A 19,632-nucleotide genomic window follows, 5' to 3' on the forward strand; every position below is an offset into this window, starting at 1 on the left:
ACACAAATAAGCAAGGAGGGAAAGCAAGGGCTGTGGAAGAGCAGGGCCTGGCGCTGCATTCCTGAGCACCCCATCCTCTCAGCAGCTGAAGGAGCAGAGGAAGAGCAGGAAGATGGCCTACGCCAAAGAGCAGGGGCAAAGCTAAAGCTGGCAAGGAGCCCAGCGGATAGCCAAGGCTTCAGTGGAGGTGAGGGAGGGTGGGGCCTGAGCTCAGACCTGCACAAGAAACAGGATGTGTGTATTGGGGGGTGGGGATCATAGGGCCAAAAATCTAGTTCCTGGAAGGTCCCAGTGTCTCCCTGCCTGGCTGTGTGCGGTGTCCTGTAGCCCATCGTTGGCCTCACAGCCAGGATCGGTCCAGGTGGCCAGAAACCAGCTCCTTCGCAATGCTGGAGACCGGAGGCCTCTCGCCTTCCCTCTGCCTCCTTTCCCTGCTGCTGGCTCTGCACACTGCTGAAAGGAGCCAGCCCTCTCCTCAACGCAGGTTTGAGTACAAACTCAGCTTCAAGGGACCAAGACTGGCGGTTCCTGGGGCTGGAATACCCTTCTGGAGCCACCACGGAGGTGAGGAACAAAGGAGGACTGCCCCCATGCCCGGGGTCCCCCAGAGTGCTGGCGGGCCTATAGTCAGAGGAACAGTGGATGTGAGAGGCTCTATTGAGACAGGTGACATGGGGGCGACAGTGCCTGGCCCAGGACCCTCCCCAGACCCATCTCCTGCTCTCCCATGCTGCTGCTCTGCCTTTCAAGGCATCCCTTCTTTGTTCATGGACTTTATTTGTGGAGGACCCAGAGGCACCAGCAGAACAAGCTGCTGGGTGTGTAGGACAGCACAGCGCAGCGTCACAGCTAAAGAGAAGGACGAAGGAATGCAAGGCTCGGGAGAGGGGCCAGATGGCTGGCCGTAGATCAGGCTATACATCCTGGCTCTACCTAGCTATCTACCTAGCTCTAGCTATATCTACCCTAGCTTCAGTTTCTCATGAGCAGTTTCTAGGTCCCAGGAGGTATTGGGTTTTTTGTTTGGTTGGTTTTTTGTTTTGGGGGGGCGGATTTTGCTTTGTTTTGTTTTGTTTTTTGGTTGTTTTTTTGCCTTGCTTCTATTTGCAGCTCCCTCTCCCTCTGCTTCTGGACTGTAAACACACACATGCACACATACACTCATGCATACACCTGATGCACCCACAAGGCACCTTGAACACAGATAAGCCTCTTTTCTGCTGGCTCCATCCCACGGAGCTTCTGGAAGGGAGGCACTGCGTGTCCACACAGCAGGTACCAGATTCTTCCCTTGCCTGTTTATTGGAGGTGGGAGCAGACACGAGAGGATCTTAGCCCGCAGGTCTGTGCTCAGGGACTTCCAAACCCTCATCTGTCTGATCCTGTCCACAAAGGGTCTGTGATGACTAACCAAAAACAATACAATATGCAGGATCTTACATTACGAGTAAGAGAAAAGCAGCAGAGACTCTGAGTTAGAGTGGAGCAGGAACTGAGTTCAGGAGCCTGACTCATTTACAGATATATTGTAAGGTTTACCTAGCCGTGATTTTTGTTCAGAGCCTCCTAGCTGGAAAGGCAAAGAGGAAAAGTAGATGAGCTATATACGTCCTTATACCTTAGATATAAGTTCCGAACAATGGTACAATTCCTGACTGAGATGCTCTAAGATGACAGAAACTTTGATCCTCCTCCACAGAGGGCCAGGGGATAAATGAGGGAGTGGACTGTCTCACAGTCACGTGCTGCCTTAGGGACAGGATGGCAGATCTCTGCTCAGCCTCATCATAGCTGAGGAGTTCCAGATCCTGAGGGAGAGTAGAGGTATGTCCTCCAAGATCCCTAGCTGTGATTACTGTCTATTCATTAATCTCCTCTTTGATCAGAGCCCCACCCAATGCTCTACGCCCAGCCCAGATACCCAGGACTGAGTCAGGCTCTAGTCTGGGTTTAGGTCCCAGACACTCCTCAGAAGTATGAGAACGTGAGCTTAATCAGATAAACTTGCCTCCCACACGTCTCCTTGGGCTGGGTGTGGTGGCGTAGACCGGTAATCCCAGCACTTAGGAGGCTGAAACGGGAGAATCAGGAGCTTTGGGTTAGCCTGGGCTGCTTGTCAAGACCCTTTCTTTTTTATAAAAGGAGCTGAGATGTCTCCGCTAATAACAGCATTTGCCAAGCCTGACAACCTGCATTAGATTCCAAGAACCTACAGAGGAAGGAAGGAGACAGCCAGCTATTGGAAAACAATGGAAAGCTGTCCTCCAGCCTCAATATATGGGTCTGCATATGGGCTTACACACACACACACACACACACACACATATGCACGCACATGTTTTAAGGTGTGAAAACAAGAATTGTTGTGCTAGCCATGCTGCTCAGCCGGGGAGCACTTGTTTGGCATGGAAAAGGCCCTAGGTTAAATCCAAGATCTATGTATAACTAGATGGCATTACAACCTGTTACCCCAGAGCTCTGTAGAAATGGAGGCAGGAGGATCAGGAGCTTGGGGTCATCTTTGGCTTTCCACAGAGTTCTAGGCCAGCCTTGTCTATATTATAAAACCAAAACCCCAAAAATCCAACTCACTTCAAGCAGGGATGGCTTCCAGGGACTGGGAAACAGCTGTGCTTCCCCGCCCACCACTGGCCTTTGCAGAGCAAACAAGCTGGATTAGTAACCTCCGGGAAGTCTTGGCAGGTCCTAGGCCCTGGACCAGGTTCAGGTTGGTAGACCAGGGTGTTGGGGAGCCAATTGGAAGGGAGCCTTTGACCCCCCCACACCTCCACCCCAACCCCACCTCCAGTTACCCCCCCCCATGTCTGCCTCAGTTTCACTCCTTCTTCTTGCTACCACAGGAAGCTCCTCGAACATGCCCCTCAGCGCCAGGGTAATCTTCGGACATGCCCCTCAGCACCAGGGTAATCCTTGGACATGCCCCTAGTGCCAGGGTAATCTTTGGACATGCCCCTCAGCGCCAGGGTAATCTTCGCACATGCCCCTCAGCACCAGGGTAATCCTTGGACATGCCCCTCGGTGCCAGGGTAATCCTTGGACATGCCCCTAGTGCCAGGGTAATCCTTGGACATGCCCCTAGTGCCAGGGTAATCCTTGGACATGCCCCTCGGTGCCAGGGTAATCCTTGGACATGCCCCTAGTGCCAGGGTAATGCTTGGACATGCCCCTCAGTGCCAGGGTAATCCTTGGACGTGCCCCTCAGCGCCAGGGTAATCCTTGAGCTCTCCTAGCCTGCACCCTTTCCTCTCCACCTTCCAGGCCAGAGCCTGCCTCAGACCCTCTGCCACAGATCTTCCTCTTCTTGGACTGCAGTCGCTCCCTCAGGGCCCCCAGCTTGTACTCCTTACTTTCCCAGAGCTGCTGTCTCATGAGAGGAAGCCTTAGTAGAGAGAGAAAGAGAGATGTGTTTGAGCTTCTGTAAAATGGTATCTGCTTTTATTAGAGACAGATTTGATGATGATGATGATGATGATGATGATGGTGATGGCAAAGGTGGTGGTGGTGATGGGGTGTGTGTGTGTGTGTGTACATATGCATTGACCCATGCCTACACATGTGAAAGCTAGAGTTGACATTAGGATAAATTTCTCAATTGCTTCTCTGCCTTTGTAATTATGGTCGGGTGGTAGTTTTATGTACCCCTGGCTATCCTGGAATTCCCTCTGTAGACCAGGCTAGCCTTGAACTCAGACATTCACCTACCTCTGCCTCCTGAGTGATGGGATTAAACTGCCTGGCTGTCTTTTGTTTGTTTGTTTGTTCATTTTTTGGTTTGGTTTTTCAAGACAGGAAAGATGATACCTTTTTAAATTAATTTATTTATTTATTTATTTATTTATTTATTGTGCATTGGTGTTTTGTCTGTATGAGGGTAGCAGATCCCCTGGAACTAGAATTACAGACAGTCGTGAGCAGCCATGTGGATACTGGGATTCCAGGTCCTCTGGAAGAGCAGCCAGTGCAAATGGAAGGCCCGCAGGCAGGCAGGCAGGCAGGCAGGCAGGCAGGCAAGAAAGAAGGAAGGAAGGAAGGAAGGAAGGAAGGAAGGAAGGAAGGAAGGAAGGAAGGAAGGAAGGAAGGAAGGAAGGAAGGAAGGAAGGAGAAAGAAAGACAAAAGACAAGACCACTGACTGAACCCAGAGCTCACTATTTCAGCTGGACTGGCTGCCCAGCAAGCCCCCAGGACAGCCCTGTCTCTTTGCTCTGGTTCTGGGGTTACAAACCTGGTTTGCACTGCCATACCCAGCTCCTATAACTCAATCTGTAGACCAGTCTGGCTTCCAACTGACAAAGATCCACCTTGCCTTTGCCTCCTGAGTGCTGGGATTAAAGGCATGCACCATCACCACCCGGCTCGTGCACAGCTTTTACATGGGTGCTGGGATCCGAACTCAGATCCTCACATTTACACAACAAGCACTTTACCCACTGAGCCATCCCCCAGCCCCAGGACAATCCGATGTAGCCAAAGCTGGCCAAAAGCCGACTACGTAGCCAAGGATGGCCTCAAGCTGACTATGTAGCCAAGGATGGCCTTGAATTACTGATCCTCCTGCCTCCAGCTCCTGAGTGCCAGGATTGCAGGTGTGTACCACCACACTCAGTTTTATGGGGTACTGCAGATGGGACCCAGAGCTATGTGTGTACTAGGCAAGCAGTCTACTCACAGAGCTCCATCCCATGTTCCGTAAGATGGAATCTTATAAAAATGGATGGCGGTGGTGGCGCATGCCTTTAATCCCAGCACTTGGAAGGCAGAGGCAGGCAGATTTCTGAGTTCGAGGCCAGCCTGGTCTACAGAGTGAGTTCCAGGACAGCCAGGGCTACACAGAGAAACCCTGTCTCAAAAAAACCAAAAAACAAACAAACAAACAAACGGATGGCACAGACTTTCAGTGAGCCTGAAGTGAAAGGCAGCAAAGTACTGGCCCCATTCTTGCTCCCATTCTGGGGTAGCACCCAGCTGGGGGCTGGTCCCATTTCCCAGTGGACTCTTACATCTCAGCAGCCAGCCCCATATTAAATGACAAGGCCTTAGTGTGAGCTCTTTCCCAGGGCTCGGCTTTTGCCAATGAGATAGAGAGGTAGGAGAAGAGAGTCCAGTGGTCCTCCTCTGCCCTGCTCCACAGACGCCATTCCAGGCTTAGAGGAAGTCCGACTGGCTCCATCTATGAAGAACCGGAGCGGTGCTGTGTGGAGCAAGATCTCTGTCTCCTTCCCTTCTTGGGAGGTAGAGATGCAGATGAGAGTGACTGGACCGGGGCGCAGGGGAGCCCAGGGTGTGGTGAGTGGTCCTTACTCATATCTGTTGGGGAGGCAGGTGATAGGCCCCAGGTACAGAGACCCTGACCTGTGGGCTGCGAACTTGCAGACCGTGTGGTACACCAAGGACAGGGATCAAGTCGGTTCTGTTGTGGAGGGGCTAGCCTCATGGGATGGCGTCAGGATCTACTTTGATTCCTCCACCAGTGGTGTCCAGGTGGGTAGCCATCTCCTGCCCACCCTCCTGCCTGCCTGTCTTAACCCTAACCTTCACTAGGCTCATCTGCCTGAGACTCAGATGATTGTCACCTCCCACACAGAATGGCCCTGCCATCCGAGTGCTGGCCAGTGATGGGCATGACCTCCAGGAGCAGTTTGGGTAAGGGCCTGAGAGAACTGAGCCCCTCACCCCCACCCCTGTTCTTGGGTTTAGCAATCACTTGTACTTCCCTCTCTAGAGAATCCACCCCTCCTAGACCCAGTGAACTGATGGCTCCTTCTGAGTTCCGCTGCCTCCGGGGAGAGACTCTTTCCCTCCGGTCTGAGCTGCACCTCAGGAACCAGACCAGAGTGTGCTTGCTTTTCTGGGTGATGGCCCCATCTTTCTCCAGTCATTTAGCTCATGAGCCCCAGATGAAGTGACAGAGGCTGGAACTACTATGAGGGTCTCACTTCAGACACCCTTATCGGCCAGGCAGTGGTGATACATGCCTGTAATCCCAGCACTCTGGGAGGCAGAGGCAGGAGGATTTCTGAGTTTGAGGCCAGCCTGGTCTACAGAGTGAGTTCCAGGACAGCCAGGGCTATACAGAGAAACCCTGTCTCGAAAAAAACAAAAATCCAAAAAAAAACCAAACAAAAACAAAAAACCAAAAACCCAGACACCCTTATTAAGCATGGGTTGCTAGGTGAGGACACTGAGGCCCAGAAAGGCTGCTTAGCCTGAGTGGCTACACAGCAGTGCCCAGGAGGGGCCAGGTACTGGCCACACTTGTCTTTTCCTCCCAGATGAGGTGGACTCCTGTCCCTCCCCTGCTGGCTGCCCTAAGTGGCTAGACTGGTTTGTCAGTGTGTCTCAGCAAACCTCCTTCAGACCATCACAATTAAGATAATTGCTGACATTTATGGAGTTGGGTTGACTGTATACCAGGCACAGTGCCCAGACATTTGACATTGTCTTGTGAACCCTCATAACACTGTTATGAGGTAGTTGCAATTATTATCCTCATTTTAAAGACAACAGTACTGGGGTTTGGGAAGGTGCGAGAACTTGCCCAAGGTTACACAGCCAGGCAGTCACTGCCTCCAGTCTGGCTTCTCCCTGCTCTCTGAGGCCCAGCTCTTGGCTGAAGGTGATAGCATGGGTCCCACAGTGTGCACCCACGTGCCAGAGAAATTCAGGCTCAACTCTGCTCCTGATTCCCTGAGCCCGCTGAGCCTCCTGGGGGAAAGGCGAACTAGACATACTGTCCTTGGCCTTCAGGGTTAGGTCCCTTAGTGTGTGCCTCAAACAGGCTGAGCCTTGATAGTTGAGAAAGGGACAGACAGGCCTTGGAGCTTGGAAAGTAGAGGGAGGGAGGGAAGGATCGGGATGGAGAGGGGGAAGGGCAGTGGGATTAAGATGTGAGGATGGATTTGGAAATCCTGTGGCTAGCCTGGGCCTCTGGCTCCTGTGAACTCTCACGTCGCAGTTGACAGTACCAGGCAGAACTTTCTTTCTCTCTTTCTTTCTCTCTTTCTTTCTCTCTCTCTTTCTTTCTCTCTTTCTTCCTCTCTTTCTTCCTCTCTTTCTTTCTCTCTCTCTCTCTCTCTCTCTTTCTTTCTTTCTTTCTTTCTTTCTTTCTTTCTTTCTTTCTTTCTTTCTTTCTTTCTTTCTTTCTTTCTTTTTCTTTCGAGACAGGGTTTCTCTGTGTAGCCCTGGATGTCCTGGAACTCACTCTGTAGACTAGGCTGGCCTCGAACTCAGAAATCCACCTGCCTCTGCCTCCCAAGTGCTGGGATTAAAGGTGTGCGCCACCACTGCCCACAGAACTTACTTTCTTATTCATCCTTCTCCTGTCTTAGCAAACTATGGCAAAGGAGTCTCAAGTTAGACAACAGGGACTTGTCCTAAGCCAGGTCACCCCATGGGGACAGTGACACTGCAGGCTTGGAGAGAGTTGCTCCTTGGAAGGATCCTCCATGAGCTAGTCCATTAGTCCCATGTGGCCTGACTGCATTCCAATTGTTCATAGGGATGGCACTATCCGAGAGCTTGGCTCCTGTCATAGGGACTTCAGGAACCGGCCGTACCCCTTCCGAGCTCGGATCACCTACTGGAGGCAGAGGTTGCGTGTGAGTAACCCTCACTGTTCCTGCGGGAGCCTCTGGTGGGATATAGAGCTGTGGTTTGAGGGGAGGGTACCTGGTGTTCCAACAGCCCCACGACTGTGACCCCTGTGTCCCTCATTCACTTGTCCTCTCACTCATGTGAGGCCCCTGGTACTCCCAGACCAATACCCACACATGCCCTCCCACCAATACAAAGAATCACATGGCTCCTGTGCGACCAACCTGTGCATCACTTTCATGCCATTGTGATCCCCAGATCCGTAGTTTCTACCTTACCTCAGGTCTGGGGAGCCAGTGAACCTGAGCAGGGATAGTCCCTTACCCTGGGGCCAGGGAGAGGCAGGAGCTCACTCCCTCCATGCCCCTCAGGTGTCTTTGAGTGGAGGCCTTACTCCTAACGACCCTGAAGAGGTCTGTGTCGATGTGGAACCCCTGCATTTAGCCCCTGGAGGCTTCTTTGGGGTCTCAGCAGCCACTAGCATCTTAGCAGGTGAGATCCCTACCAGGTGGGTAAGAGTAGAGGGCTGTGTTTAGTGACGGCAAGACCTAATTGCAGCTTCTAAGGTGCCCTTGGACAGTATCAACCACCTCCTCGAGTGGCCTGGGCTGGTCCCTCTCTGGCTTCTCCACCAGGAGGCCACGTTGACTTTGAAAAGCTGTTAAAGTCTCAGAGGGAGTCTGGGAGGGTAGCTCAGTTGGTGAGCGCTTAAGCAGCATTCAGGGTGCCAGATGTGGTGGCGCCAGATATGGTGGCGCATCCCTGTGATCACAAGCTTGGGACGCAGAGGTGGGAGGGTGGGTCAGGAGTTCAGCACTATCCTCTGCTACATAGCAAATTCAAAGATCAGCCTGGGCTATATGAGACTCTGTCAAAAAAAAAAGCCTCAAAATGAGATGACCCATGAGGAATTTTATAATCTAGTATCAGTATCCACAAACTCACTTTACTGGATGCTGTAGGCTAGTAAAAAGAGACATCACAAACTACAGTACAGAACTGGAACAGTGGGGTATATTGCAATAGAAAGCCCATGGAGTGTCCCACAGCTGAAGAGCAGGCTGCGACCAGAATGTGGGAGTCTGTGGGTGCCAGGACTCCCATCTTTGGACTCTGGGCACTATGGAGTCACAGAAGGTTTCTGAGAAGTGACATGATTACAACCAAGCTCTCGAAGCAGCCACTGTGCGATTATGACTGAAGTAGCAGCTCTCTCCTGTGTCCTGTGGTCTGCTGCACGGCCCTTGGGCCCACTCTGGCTGTGTGTGCTTCAACCCTCACGTCGCACACACTTGTGTATTTGACCTTCATACCTTCCCAATGAAGTAAGCATAACCAAGTTAGAGTTGCCCAGGGTTGTACAAGCCTCTTGTTTTCTTGGCAAATAGTAGCATCTGGATTGATGGGCTGCTGGGTAAAAACCTTCTTATCCCCTCTTCATCTGTCCCTCTTCCAGATGACCATGATGTCCTGTCCTTCCTGACCTTCAGTTTGAGGGAACCAAGTCCAGAGGTAATGCCAGCCATGTCTGCCTGGTAGAGGTAGCTCAGAGACCCGGCCCTCCTCAGCCGCCTCCCCTCATGGCAGACCTACTATCCTGGTTCTAATCCCAACTAACTCTCTGAGATCTAGTCAAGTCAGACCTTGGGCTGGACACTCTAGGGGCTAGGGTTTGACTTCTAGACTTCCCAGGTGGCATGTACCATTAATCCCAGCACTCAGGAGGCAGAGGTGGGTGGATATCTGTGAGTGTGAGGCCAGGACTGCACAGTTAGGACCTTGTCTTAATGACAGAAAGAAACCAAGAAAGCCCAGGACTGGGGCAGGGAGTATGGTGAAGGTGCAGAGGTGGGAAGTGGGTTGGAGGGGAAGAGAAGGAACACTGGTCTGAGCCAGCAGGAGGGGAGAGAAGGATGCTGAAGGAGATGGCCTTAAAGGACACCATACCTAAAGGCTTAAAATGACCAAGGGCCTGAGCTCACAGTGAGCAGAGAAGGCCACAGGGATGGGGTCGACACAGTGCTTATGTGCAAGCTGCAGGGCTCTGTTGGGGCCTGGGATTGGGCTGCGGGCTCCTCCTTGGTCCCGGTGAGTATATGGCTAGGGAGGAAGCCAGGGCTCCCAGGGCCGGAGGGAAGGCTGCACCTCCCAGTACTCCCATGCATTTGCCTTTGAGTTTTTGTCTTCCTCTTCCAGGAAGCCCCCCAGCCATTCCTGGAGAAGGAGCAGTTCCACCTGGCCAGGAAGCTGGAAGAACTGAAGGCAAAGCTGGCCCTGGGCACCACAGAGGATAGCCTACCGCCACTGAATGCCAAAGCCCAGGAAGGGGGTGAGTACCCAGGGAGCAGGCAGGGAGGGCCATAGGACATCCTAGGGCTGTAGAACACCGTCCTCCCAACCAGAAGCCCATTAGCCAGTGGAGAGGTGAAGACCCAAGGAGACTGTACCTAAGCCAACCTGAGCTGAGCCCTCCGACCTATTCCCACCTGACACACTCATCCCCAGACACACAAACATTCTCTCTCCCTCTCCCTCTCCCTTTCCCTCTCTCTCTCTCTCTCCCTCTCTTCCTCCCTCCCTCCATGCCCTCCCATGTGTGGGTGTGTGGGGTGGTGTGTGTGTGGGGGGAGGGGTGGGTGTGGGTGTACCACAGCATTTGTGTGGCAGTCAGAGGATGATTTTGTGAAATCTATCCTCTCCATCTACCTTTATGGGACCTGGGGACCTGAGATCAAGTTTACACCGTCAGGTTTAGCACTTTTCTGTTGCCCACCCTGCTTGCTGCCTCCCTCCCAGACTCATTTTCCAGGTGAGGTCTTAGAAGAAGGATCCACAGCTCCTCATGCTTCACTCCAAAACAGGATTTACTGCCCCACCCAAGCAGCCTTTCTGCCCCACCCCCCAGGGGAAAGTTTCTTTAACCTGGAGGACACTCTGGGCAGACAAAGCCAGATCCTGCAGGCCCTCCAGGCTCTCTCCAGGCAAATGGACCAGGCTAAGAGGCAGTGGAAACAGCAGCTGGGGTCTTCGCTCCAAGTCCGGCCTGAGGGAGGCTGGGTGAGTGAGTTACCCTGGGCCACCCTGGACTCCACCCAAGGGCTTGAAAGAATGGTGAAGGTCTAGCTCTAACCTCGCCCAAGCTTGGGGGTGAAGGTAAGCAGGTCACAGGATGCAACAGGCTAGTATGTAAGAGGACACTGCCTCGTAGCAATTGCCCTGGAGCCACAGACTGAGCTGCAGAGAAGAGATGCCAGGTATTTGGAATCTGGTCTATAGACAAATGGCAGAAATAGACTAGGCGCTAATTTGCATGTGGCTTCACGTGTGATTTGCATAAGACTTGCTTGAATCCTCATTTCATCCCTGCTGCCACCCTGGCTCCTCCCCCAGGTGCCATCCCTAGGACATGCTCCAGCTTGGGAGCGAAAGCTAAACCCAGCCAAGGTGCTGGGTAGTGATCAGGGGGAGCCACTGTAGGCTTGGCCGGGCTCTGCCAGCCCAGGTTATAAGTCCTCAGTCCAGTCCAGCGTAGGCTAGGCAACTGGAGTGACACGGAGGAGGAGAGAGGCCCACACTCCAGCTATTTCTTATCCTCCTTCAGGCCCTGGACCCCTCTTGCCTGATTCCACTCGCCCTCAAAAATGTCAGCTACCTCCCTAGATCCCTCCACCAGACTTGGGCCCATGTACTGGATTTTAACCAATGCTGGCCCACAGCCTAGGAGAAAGAAAGGCACAGAGTGCATTGGGTTGGGCTTCTCCCTCCCTGAGGAGGAGAAGGATTGTGGAAAGCCTCGAGGGCCCTTTGAGGAGAAACAGCTCAGCTTTGTTGTAGAAGGAGGGTCCTCTCAGTGGGTCCAAAGAGAAGGGCGCCTCAGTCATTTAATAAAGTTTCTGGAAGAAGAGTAAGGTGTCTGTGGGAAAGGTGACCCTGAGGAGAGGGGCACTGTCCTCTGGATACTAGATAAGAGCTGGCCCTTCCATAGAACACCGCCAAGGTCAGCACCCTGCTCTATGGACAGCGGACTCTGATCCAGGCCCTGCAAGAGATGAGGTAAGAGATGAGGAGGGGTATTGAGAGAGGGAAGAAAATATCCTCTATCATCCTGTCATCCTCTATCAGAAATTTCTGCCCCCAACGCTGGGGCTACAGGCACGGACATCCATACCTGGCTTTTTATGTGTGTAGTGGGAATATGAACTCGGGTTCTTGTGTTTGCAAAGCAAGCACTCTCGCCCACTGAACCCTGGCCCTTGAGGGCTTATAGTTTGATGAGGTTCTTGGAGGAAGCACACAGCTGAGATGAGGCTCTTTGGAGGAAGTGGTCTGAGCTCCTTTCACCTCACTCAGGTGCAGCCGTGCCTGTAACGCCCCCACGAAGCTCTGGGGGTGGGGCAATTCCCTGCTCATTATGGGCTCTGCGGCTGTGTATCTTCTGTCCTGGTGCATGGGATGTTAATTTCTCTGGGAGAGAGATGAAAGGCGGAGTCCAGGGAGACTTAGAGAATTCTTTGTCTAAAGTTGTCTCAGGTTCCAGGGAAAAGTTTTAGAGTAAAAACACCAATTCCCAAGGTAGGACTCAATGGATGATACCTATTCTTTACCATGTAATGATCATAGGGGATTATGGGGAAAGATTAGGTAATTTGGGTACAACCAAAAAGAGTAATGGAAGGGGGCTGGAGAGACTACTCAGCAGTTAAGAGCACTGACTGCTCTTCCAAAGGTCATGAGTTCAAATCCCAGCACCCACATGGTAGCTCACAACCATCCATAAAGAGATCTGATGCCCTCTTCTGGTGTGTCTGAAGACAGCAGTACTTATATATAGTAAAATAAAAATCTTAAAAAAAAAGTAATGGATCACCTTTCTTGATTTCCATGCCCCACCATACCACCAGGGAAGCAGCTGCCCGGATGGCTTCGGGAGCACAGGTCTTCTACCTGCCTGTGGGCACTGAGCATCACTTTGTTGATCTGGACCAGATCCTCAGCCTCCTGCAGAAGGACCTCCGGGATCTGGTGGTAAGAAGTGGTGGGTAGTACAAGGGGCTCACCCTTGAGGTCTGGCCTCTTTCACCCTTCTCCCAACACCCCTGCAGCTTACATGCATCTGTGTAGGATCCGTGACAGGCACCTATGTGTGCCTGCACATGGGCACGAAGGGACACAGATCTCGTCTATGCACTCTGTTGCTCAGGAGGAAGGCCCACCACTCAGCACTATGAAGAGACCCCTTGGTCAGCCCACCTCAATGACCAGAAAGGAAGCGGGGTAGACCATGCCAAGGGCCACTCAGCTTCAGGGGTGGCACCAGTGTTCCCTGGGTCCCTGTTCCTCCTTGCCCTTTCCTTCGCCTTCATGTTCAGCATCCATTTCTCTTTCCCTCTTACCTCCTAAGCGTTTAGTCTGTTGTTGACACCAGGACCTATGTCTTATGGATGGATCCACAAACGGATCCATGCACGATTGGAAGACGGAAGCTTGGGACACTGCCCTTTTTTCATGTTCCCTAAATGACAGCCAAGATGGCCCAAGGCTGAGGGATATAAATAGGGACAATGCATGGTCCCATTCCAAGTCCCCTCCCTTCTCCTGGGTTAGAAGCTGAGGCAGGGATTCATACTTCCCTTTCAGAAAAAGACAAGCAAGAGCTCCCGCCCATCTGGCTGGTTCCCAGGATCCTCCACATGTCTGCGGACCAGCATCTTCCTGGTCTTCCTCCTAATCCAGACTGTAGGCTTCTTCTGCTACATGAACTTCAGGTGGGCCTTCCCACAGGCAGGACTCCCATACAACCTGTATCAATTGGTTCTGTTGAACTTGAACATTCTACAGCTGTCTGATTGAAATCGGGGACTCCGAGGCTCAGACAGGAGCTACCCACTTCACAGAGGGCTGGGAGCAGAGCCTAGACCAGGGACACATCATTTACCAAGCACAGACTCCTTCCTTCTCAAGCCCCAGTCCTGTCTGGACCTGCCCCACAGAGCTCACTCTAGAGTGAGCACCTGAAAAGTGGTAGTCAGACCTTATGTCGCCGCTGCTATGGTGGCTGGAAGCTTGGAGACTTGGGTGAAAGGAACTTGTTCATCTTTATGGTTGGCTTGGGAGTGGATGGGCAATCAAGGAATTGACCCGGAAAAGATATTTGATTTGGGTCATTAAAGTGACTAAGAGTTTTTCAGCCTGACAAGAGAGGTAAGAAGCATTGATGCAGAGAAAACAGAATCAGAAAAGGCATGGAGGCATGAAAAAAAAATCTTTGGGGGGAAAAGACAGCCATTGAGTACTGTTGAGGTAAAGGGCAGGGCTAGTTTACACGATTGGGCAAGGAATCTGGATGTTCTGGATTAGAAATGAATGTCTTTAATCTCGACTCTTAGAAAGCTGAGGAAAGGGATACTGAAATCTGGGCCAACCTGGGCTGGCTACACAGTGAGATCTTGTCTAAAACAAAAACAAAAGAAGAAAACTTTTACATAGAAGTGCTCCAACCCTGGCACTAAACCACCCAGGTAGACTCTAAATACCAGGTGAAATGTGAACTATGGCCTGTCAAGGGAGCCATGGAAGGTCCCAGAATGTGGCAGCCAACCACACACTGAGTCTTGTGAGACAAGTGTGATTCTTGATCTCAGAAAGGAGACTCAAGTAACCTTTTCTCTCTCACAGCAGGCAGGAGCTGGACAAGAGGCTTCAGGAGTACCTGTCCACAGGAAGTCTTTCTCTAGAGCCTGCATTACCCATCTCTAGGACAATAGGGGTTCTGAGGAGACAGCCTGTCTCCCCGAGCATGCAAGCATGACCCAGCTCAAAACCATGTCTTACTGGGAAAAAATGGGAGATAGAGGATTTAGCCAGTTCCCACATCTTAGCTTTTAGTAAGTCCATCATATTAAAGGTGATTTTCCTCTTGCTGTATTTGATATCCTTATTTATCTTCCAGCCTCACAGAGTCTCTGATGGCTTCTACCTTCTCTGGATGGGTATCAGGAAGGCAAGCAGGCAAGCAGGCAGGGAGGCCAGGAGTCAAATACCCCCACACCCCTTCCCTCTAGACTACTGAAGCAAAGGGAGATAATTATGCAAAATTCCGTCCCTAAACTCACCAAGGACAAGTCCCCATTTCCTTCGGGCTCATCTTCTCAGTACCCCAAACAACACTCCCCTTCCCCGACTCCCTGAGGCTCTAGGGACAGCAGGGCAGACACGTGACAAGGGAACTGAGCACAAACTCACCGAACCATATAACTGGGATTCCTGCTTGCGTTTCTGAGGTCTCACCCACTTCCCGCCTTGAGCACTTTGAGGTAGATGCTAGGGTCAGCAGATTGGAGGTGGGGTTAGGAGAAGGATGGATGGAATGAGACTGGGGGTGTTTGCCCCTTGCTGCTACCAGGGCGCTCCAAACTGAGGTTGTGGTTCTCCATGACCCAGGAGAAGAGGGCATCGGAGGGTAGGAAGCAGGAATCAAGGCACGCTTCAGCGCAGACCCTTCTCCCAGGGCAGCGACCCCACCACCACAAACCCTAATCAGCTGTCAGCAGTAGCCCAGCAGAGCTTTGCTGGCGCTAAAGAAGGCACGTGGGAAAGGCGGGAGTGAGGAGCAGGCACGTGGTCCAGGCTTCTCAGCCCCGTGCATGCCCCCCGCCCCCCGTGAGGAGGGTTTTGGGAAGGTAGAGACCAGTGCTCAAAGCGTGGGGCGCGAGCTCGCAACCGGAGCTGTCCCCGGGACTTAGTGCTGAAGTAGGCGCTGACGAACCAGGCGCCTGGTGCGGTGGCCGGAGAAGACCATGGCGTTCATGGTGAAGTCCATGGTGGGTGGCCAGCTGAAGAACCTCACCGGGAGCCTGGGGGGCGGCGAGGACAAGGGGGATGGAGACAAGTCTGCAGCCGAAGCACAGGGCATGAGCCGAGAGGAGTACGAGGAGTATCAGAAGCAACTGGTGGAGGAGAAGTAAGTGGAATCCCTTCTTGGCTCCTGTGACCCCCGCACCAATACACTCACGCCGCCGCTACACCCGCCTCTGCGTCAGAGACCCCTCGACTTCTCCTCAGCGTAGTAAGAGAGCAAGAGGTGCTCTCTGGGCTGCTTTTACAGCCATCCCATTTCAAATCCAGGACCCTGTTCTAGTGTCATCCTCTGGCCTAGAGGGAGTTGGGGGAAGGGTGAAGAGTGTGGCGGGGGGTGGGGGGAGTGGGGTGGGGTGGGGGAAGGGTGCACGTGCATCTCTGATGAAATAGTTAATCCCTTAATCCGATCTGGTCTTAACCGCCTGTATTCCAACTGGGGCTCCTCTGAGCCTGAGGCTGTAAGGAAAGTACTTTTCATCTGGCAGGGTTCAGAGTCATGGGGACAGACCCACGATGGGGTATTCATAGACACTGAGCCTACTCTATGCAGCAGTTCTAGGGCAGAGTGGAGGTAGAGTGAGCTAGGGTTTGAATCCTCACTTTGTTTACTAGCTGAGTAACTTTAGAAAAGTCACTTAGCATTTCTGTGACTCCTTTCCCCTTCTGGAAAATTGGGAGTGGTAATCACAACACACGCTCTATATATCTGTGAGAACTGAATGACTTAATGCATGTTAACCCTTTAGTACAGCACCTGGCATGTGGTAAATCTTCATGACAAGTCAGCTATTGCCACTTGATGTAATCCCAGTCATTTGGTGAGTTGCAAGTTTCTCATTTCCCACTTTACAGAAGCAGAAGGAAAATGGCATACCAAAAGTAGCAGTGTACCACAAATCAAGTTCAGAGTGACCCCCACACCCTTGCACACATAATCCCACTGGCCCTCTACACAGCTTGTCAGAGAGGCAAAGACAGACTTGAGTCAGAGATTGCAAAGGATCTTGAGAGAGGGAGAGAGAGAGAGAGAGAATCAGACTGAACAAGACTCTCTATTGGCAGTCAGCTCTCTCTCTGTTGGCAGGCATGGAGAACACAGAGGAAGGACACTGGTAGGTTATGGCAAAAGCTAAGCCTGCTGGTCTGAGGGGACTAACAAGGCACAGGCCAGCTGGGAATTGGAAGGCCCATATAGTCTCCTCCCAGATCGTTCAGACCATTTTAGCCCCTTCTTTGCAGACCCCACACCTTCTCTCAGCCCCTGAGACGACATCACAACTGGTTTCCTCTTCCCACACAGGATGGAGCGAGATGCACAGTTCACACAGAGGAAGGCAGAACGGGCCACACTGCGGAGTCACTTCAGAGACAAATACCGTCTGCCCAAGGTATCCAGGGCCTAAACTGTGAGGTGTTACTGGGACCCTGAGCACTGGGAGCTCGGGCTCCCTCAGGACCCCTCAACTCTCAGCCTGTAAGAGTCACACAAGATGCTTGATTACCTTCTTCCTTTTCTCATTCATTCATTCGTCCATCCATCCATCCATCCATTTATCCACATGCTCACAGAGCTGAGATAAACCCCAGGCCTTTGAAAGTTTACAAGTTTGTGTTTCTGGGGACAGTCCTTTTTTCCTTTACTTCCGTCTCTCTGAGCTGGGTCAAGCCTAGCTCATGAAGACACAGAGAAGTGTGAAAGCAGACTCTATAAGGGAGTGAGCTCTCATGGGGCTGCTGAATCATTTGGAGAGCTGGCAGGAGAGGCCATGGCTCCTCCCTCCTATGCACCAGATACTCAGCCATGTTCTCACCTGACTCTCTCGAGAGTTGCTAGACAATGCTTGTGAAACTGAGCTCAGCAGACTAAAGGACTTAACCAGTGGGTGGGAGCGCTCGAGCCTGTGAATACTGTGCTTTGGATTACTCCAGCACTCAGGCTGCTTTTCAGGATAGCTGGTCTACCTATATGGAACCAACTATTGCTTTAGCCTGGCTTTATCTCAGGAAGCTCCTGCCCCATGCTTCCCAAGATGCTGCAGCACTAGATTGTCATCCAAGTGTGCTACACCTACACGACGGGACAAGCCGCTTCCCAGAGTATCACCTCTGTGTGCCCAGCACCAGGCTAGATTCCAGGGAGTAGGGTGCCATAGGCCAGGTCTTGCCTTTCTACTGCAGTACAGAGATCAGCTATGTGGAGTCATGTTTACTCCTCCAACAAAGTGTTTGCTGCACTCCTGGCTGTCACTGACTTCCCACAAGTCTTTTGGAAGTCTCTCAAATCTGCATTACTGCAAGTTCAGATAGCAATGGGGTCATGGCTCAAACACTTACACTAATCACACAAGAGGCATTACTCCACTATGAGGAAAGTCTGAGTTTAGAAGAAAAGGCAAGACACGAGTGCAATTGTGTAGAACACAGGAGAAGACCTCAAACAGCCCCCAGATGCCTAGGGGAGTATGGTGGCTCTCAGTGCAAAAGGAGTACAGATGTTGGACACAGCTCTAAATCTAGATTCCCACTTCCCTTCCTGGTTGTATGATCTTAGGCAAATTGCTTAAATTTTCTGAGTCTGTCTCTCTTTTTATTTGTAAAGTAGAGATGTCAGGTCCCATGTTGCTGAAGATGGCCTTGAACTCCTAACCTTTCTGCTTCTACCTCCTGAGTGCTGAGATTCTAGATGCGAACCACTTGTCATGTTTTTCCTAGTTTTTTGTTTGTTTGTTTTGAGACAGGTCTCAGTATGTATCCCTGACTGACTTGGAACTTGCTGTGGTAGACCAAGCTGGCTTTGAACCCACAGAGATCCACTAGCCTCTGCCTTCCAAGGGCTGGGATTAAAGGCATGCGCTACCACTCTTTCTAGTGATTTGCTTGCTTTGAGACGGGGTTTCTTTATGTGGCTCTGGCTGCTCTGGAACTCACTTTGTAGCTCTGTACACCAGGCTAGCCTCAAACTCACAGAGACCCACTTGCCTCTGCCTTCCGAGTGCTAAAATTAAAAGTGCATACCTCCATGCCCAGCATTTTCCTAGGTATTTTTTAATTGCAAAAAGCAAAAGCATTCTTGGTGCTAGAGAGATGGCTCAGTGGTTAAATTTACTTGTTGCTCTTGCAGAAGACTGGAATTTTATTCCCAAAATGCACAGCAGAAACTCACTACTACCTGTAATTCCAGCTCCAGCGGTCTGATACCACCTTCAGGCCTCCAAGGGCACCCACACACATGTGCAAACAGACGTACACGAACAATACAATAAATCTAAAAAAAAAAAAAAAAATTAAAGGCACCTACCTCATTGCCAGCCATGGGCTAGGTAGGTCTTGACAAATGGTACCACCACTATTTTTCTGGAGTTAGCCATGGTCAACCCTTGATTCAGCTGATTGTCACAAAGTGGTGGTTTAGTCTCTCTGCTAGTCCTTCCATGTCTGCAGAGTCTCCAGGTCCACCCATGAAAGGCTTAACTCAAATGTGAGGACAGATACTAAACTCCCTGAAATATGGTCCTCTGGGATCAAGAGCCCCAGAACCCAGCCTGGGTAGCCTCTGTGCCCTGTACTGCTAGGTCCTCACAGACCTCCGCCCTTGTCTCATCTCTCCTCCCTTTAGAACGAGACAGATGAAAGCCAGATCCAGCTGGCAGGTGGAGATGTGGAGCTGCCTCGGGAGCTAGCCAAGATGATCGAGGAGGACACAGAGGAAGAAGAGGATAAGGCCTCTGTGCTCGGGCAGCTCGCCAGCCTCCCTGGCCTGGACCTCAGCTCACTCAAGGACAAGGCCCAGACTACACTAGGGGACCTCAAGCAATCAGCTGAGAAGTGCCATATCATGTGACCACTTCCCCTGGGTTTGCCTCTAGGATGGCCAGAGGGGCTGGTCCACATGGGGGCTAAGAGAGTGAGTGTCTCAACTTCCAGATACCTCCAGTCCATTTTGGGCTCTGTTTTCCCTGCCCCAGCCTAGCCTGAGCCTTCTTGTCCATGTCCAGCTCTAGCTCTGATCTCTCTCTCTCTCTCTTTTTATTGCCAGCAAAGTTTCCATTCTTCCCTCTCTCCCTCTGCTGCCTGGAAAGTTTTCCAAGTTGATAGAATTAGCCCAACCCTCTCTGGGTACAGCCCCATTCTTTACACAAGAGCACTCACAGAAAGACACAGAA

At 51.7% G+C, this 19,632-nt stretch overlaps 2 protein-coding genes across 3 annotated transcripts; both read left to right on the forward strand.

Moving 5' to 3' along the window:
* The first annotated feature begins 279 nt into the window (after positions 1–279).
* Lman1l (lectin, mannose binding 1 like) lies at positions 280–14,484 on the forward strand. Of its 2 annotated transcripts, none has more exons than XM_052188229.1 (13): positions 280–564; positions 5,151–5,305; positions 5,393–5,500; positions 5,604–5,662; positions 7,518–7,617; positions 7,984–8,104; positions 9,069–9,124; positions 9,809–9,941; positions 10,518–10,669; positions 11,598–11,665; positions 12,514–12,637; positions 13,250–13,377; positions 14,288–14,484. In XM_052188229.1, the coding sequence occupies exons 1-13, from the start codon at positions 387–389 to the stop codon at positions 14,418–14,420; spliced, it is 1,515 nt and encodes a 504-aa protein (XP_052044189.1). In that variant the 5' UTR covers positions 280–386; the 3' UTR covers positions 14,421–14,484. The 2 variants fall into 2 exon arrangements, with proteins under 2 accessions (XP_052044189.1, XP_052044190.1); XM_052188230.1 differs by having other exon boundaries at positions 14,291–14,484.
* Positions 14,485–15,408: 924 nt separating this feature from the next.
* Positions 15,409–19,354, forward strand: Cplx3 (complexin 3). The gene is made up of 3 exons (XM_052188249.1): positions 15,409–15,572; positions 16,770–16,857; positions 19,086–19,354. Exons 1-3 carry the CDS (start codon positions 15,409–15,411, stop codon positions 19,308–19,310), a joined length of 477 nt encoding a protein of 158 aa, XP_052044209.1. The 3' UTR covers positions 19,311–19,354.
* Positions 19,355–19,632: the final 278 nt, after the last annotated feature.

Source organism: Apodemus sylvaticus, chromosome 7, assembly GCF_947179515.1.
Source record: "Apodemus sylvaticus chromosome 7, mApoSyl1.1, whole genome shotgun sequence".
Lineage (NCBI taxonomy): Eukaryota > Metazoa > Chordata > Mammalia > Rodentia > Muridae > Apodemus > Apodemus sylvaticus.

Excerpts from the sequence above, each read along its gene's own strand:
- Lman1l (XM_052188229.1), top strand. The coding sequence starts at position 387 with ATGCTGGAGACCGGAGGCCTCTCGCCTTCCCTCTGCCTCCTTTCCCTG. Across the intron at positions 5,501-5,603 it reads CCTCCACCAGTGGTGTCCAG|AATGGCCCTGCCATCCGAGT; the intron begins GTGGGTAGCCAT and ends CCTCCCACACAG. Across the intron at positions 11,666-12,513 it reads CAGGCCCTGCAAGAGATGAG|GGAAGCAGCTGCCCGGATGG; the intron begins GTAAGAGATGAG and ends CCATACCACCAG.
- Cplx3 (XM_052188249.1), top strand. The coding sequence starts at position 15,409 with ATGGCGTTCATGGTGAAGTCCATGGTGGGTGGCCAGCTGAAGAACCTC. Across the intron at positions 15,573-16,769 it reads AAGCAACTGGTGGAGGAGAA|GATGGAGCGAGATGCACAGT; the intron begins GTAAGTGGAATC and ends CTTCCCACACAG. Across the intron at positions 16,858-19,085 it reads ACAAATACCGTCTGCCCAAG|AACGAGACAGATGAAAGCCA; the intron begins GTATCCAGGGCC and ends TCCTCCCTTTAG.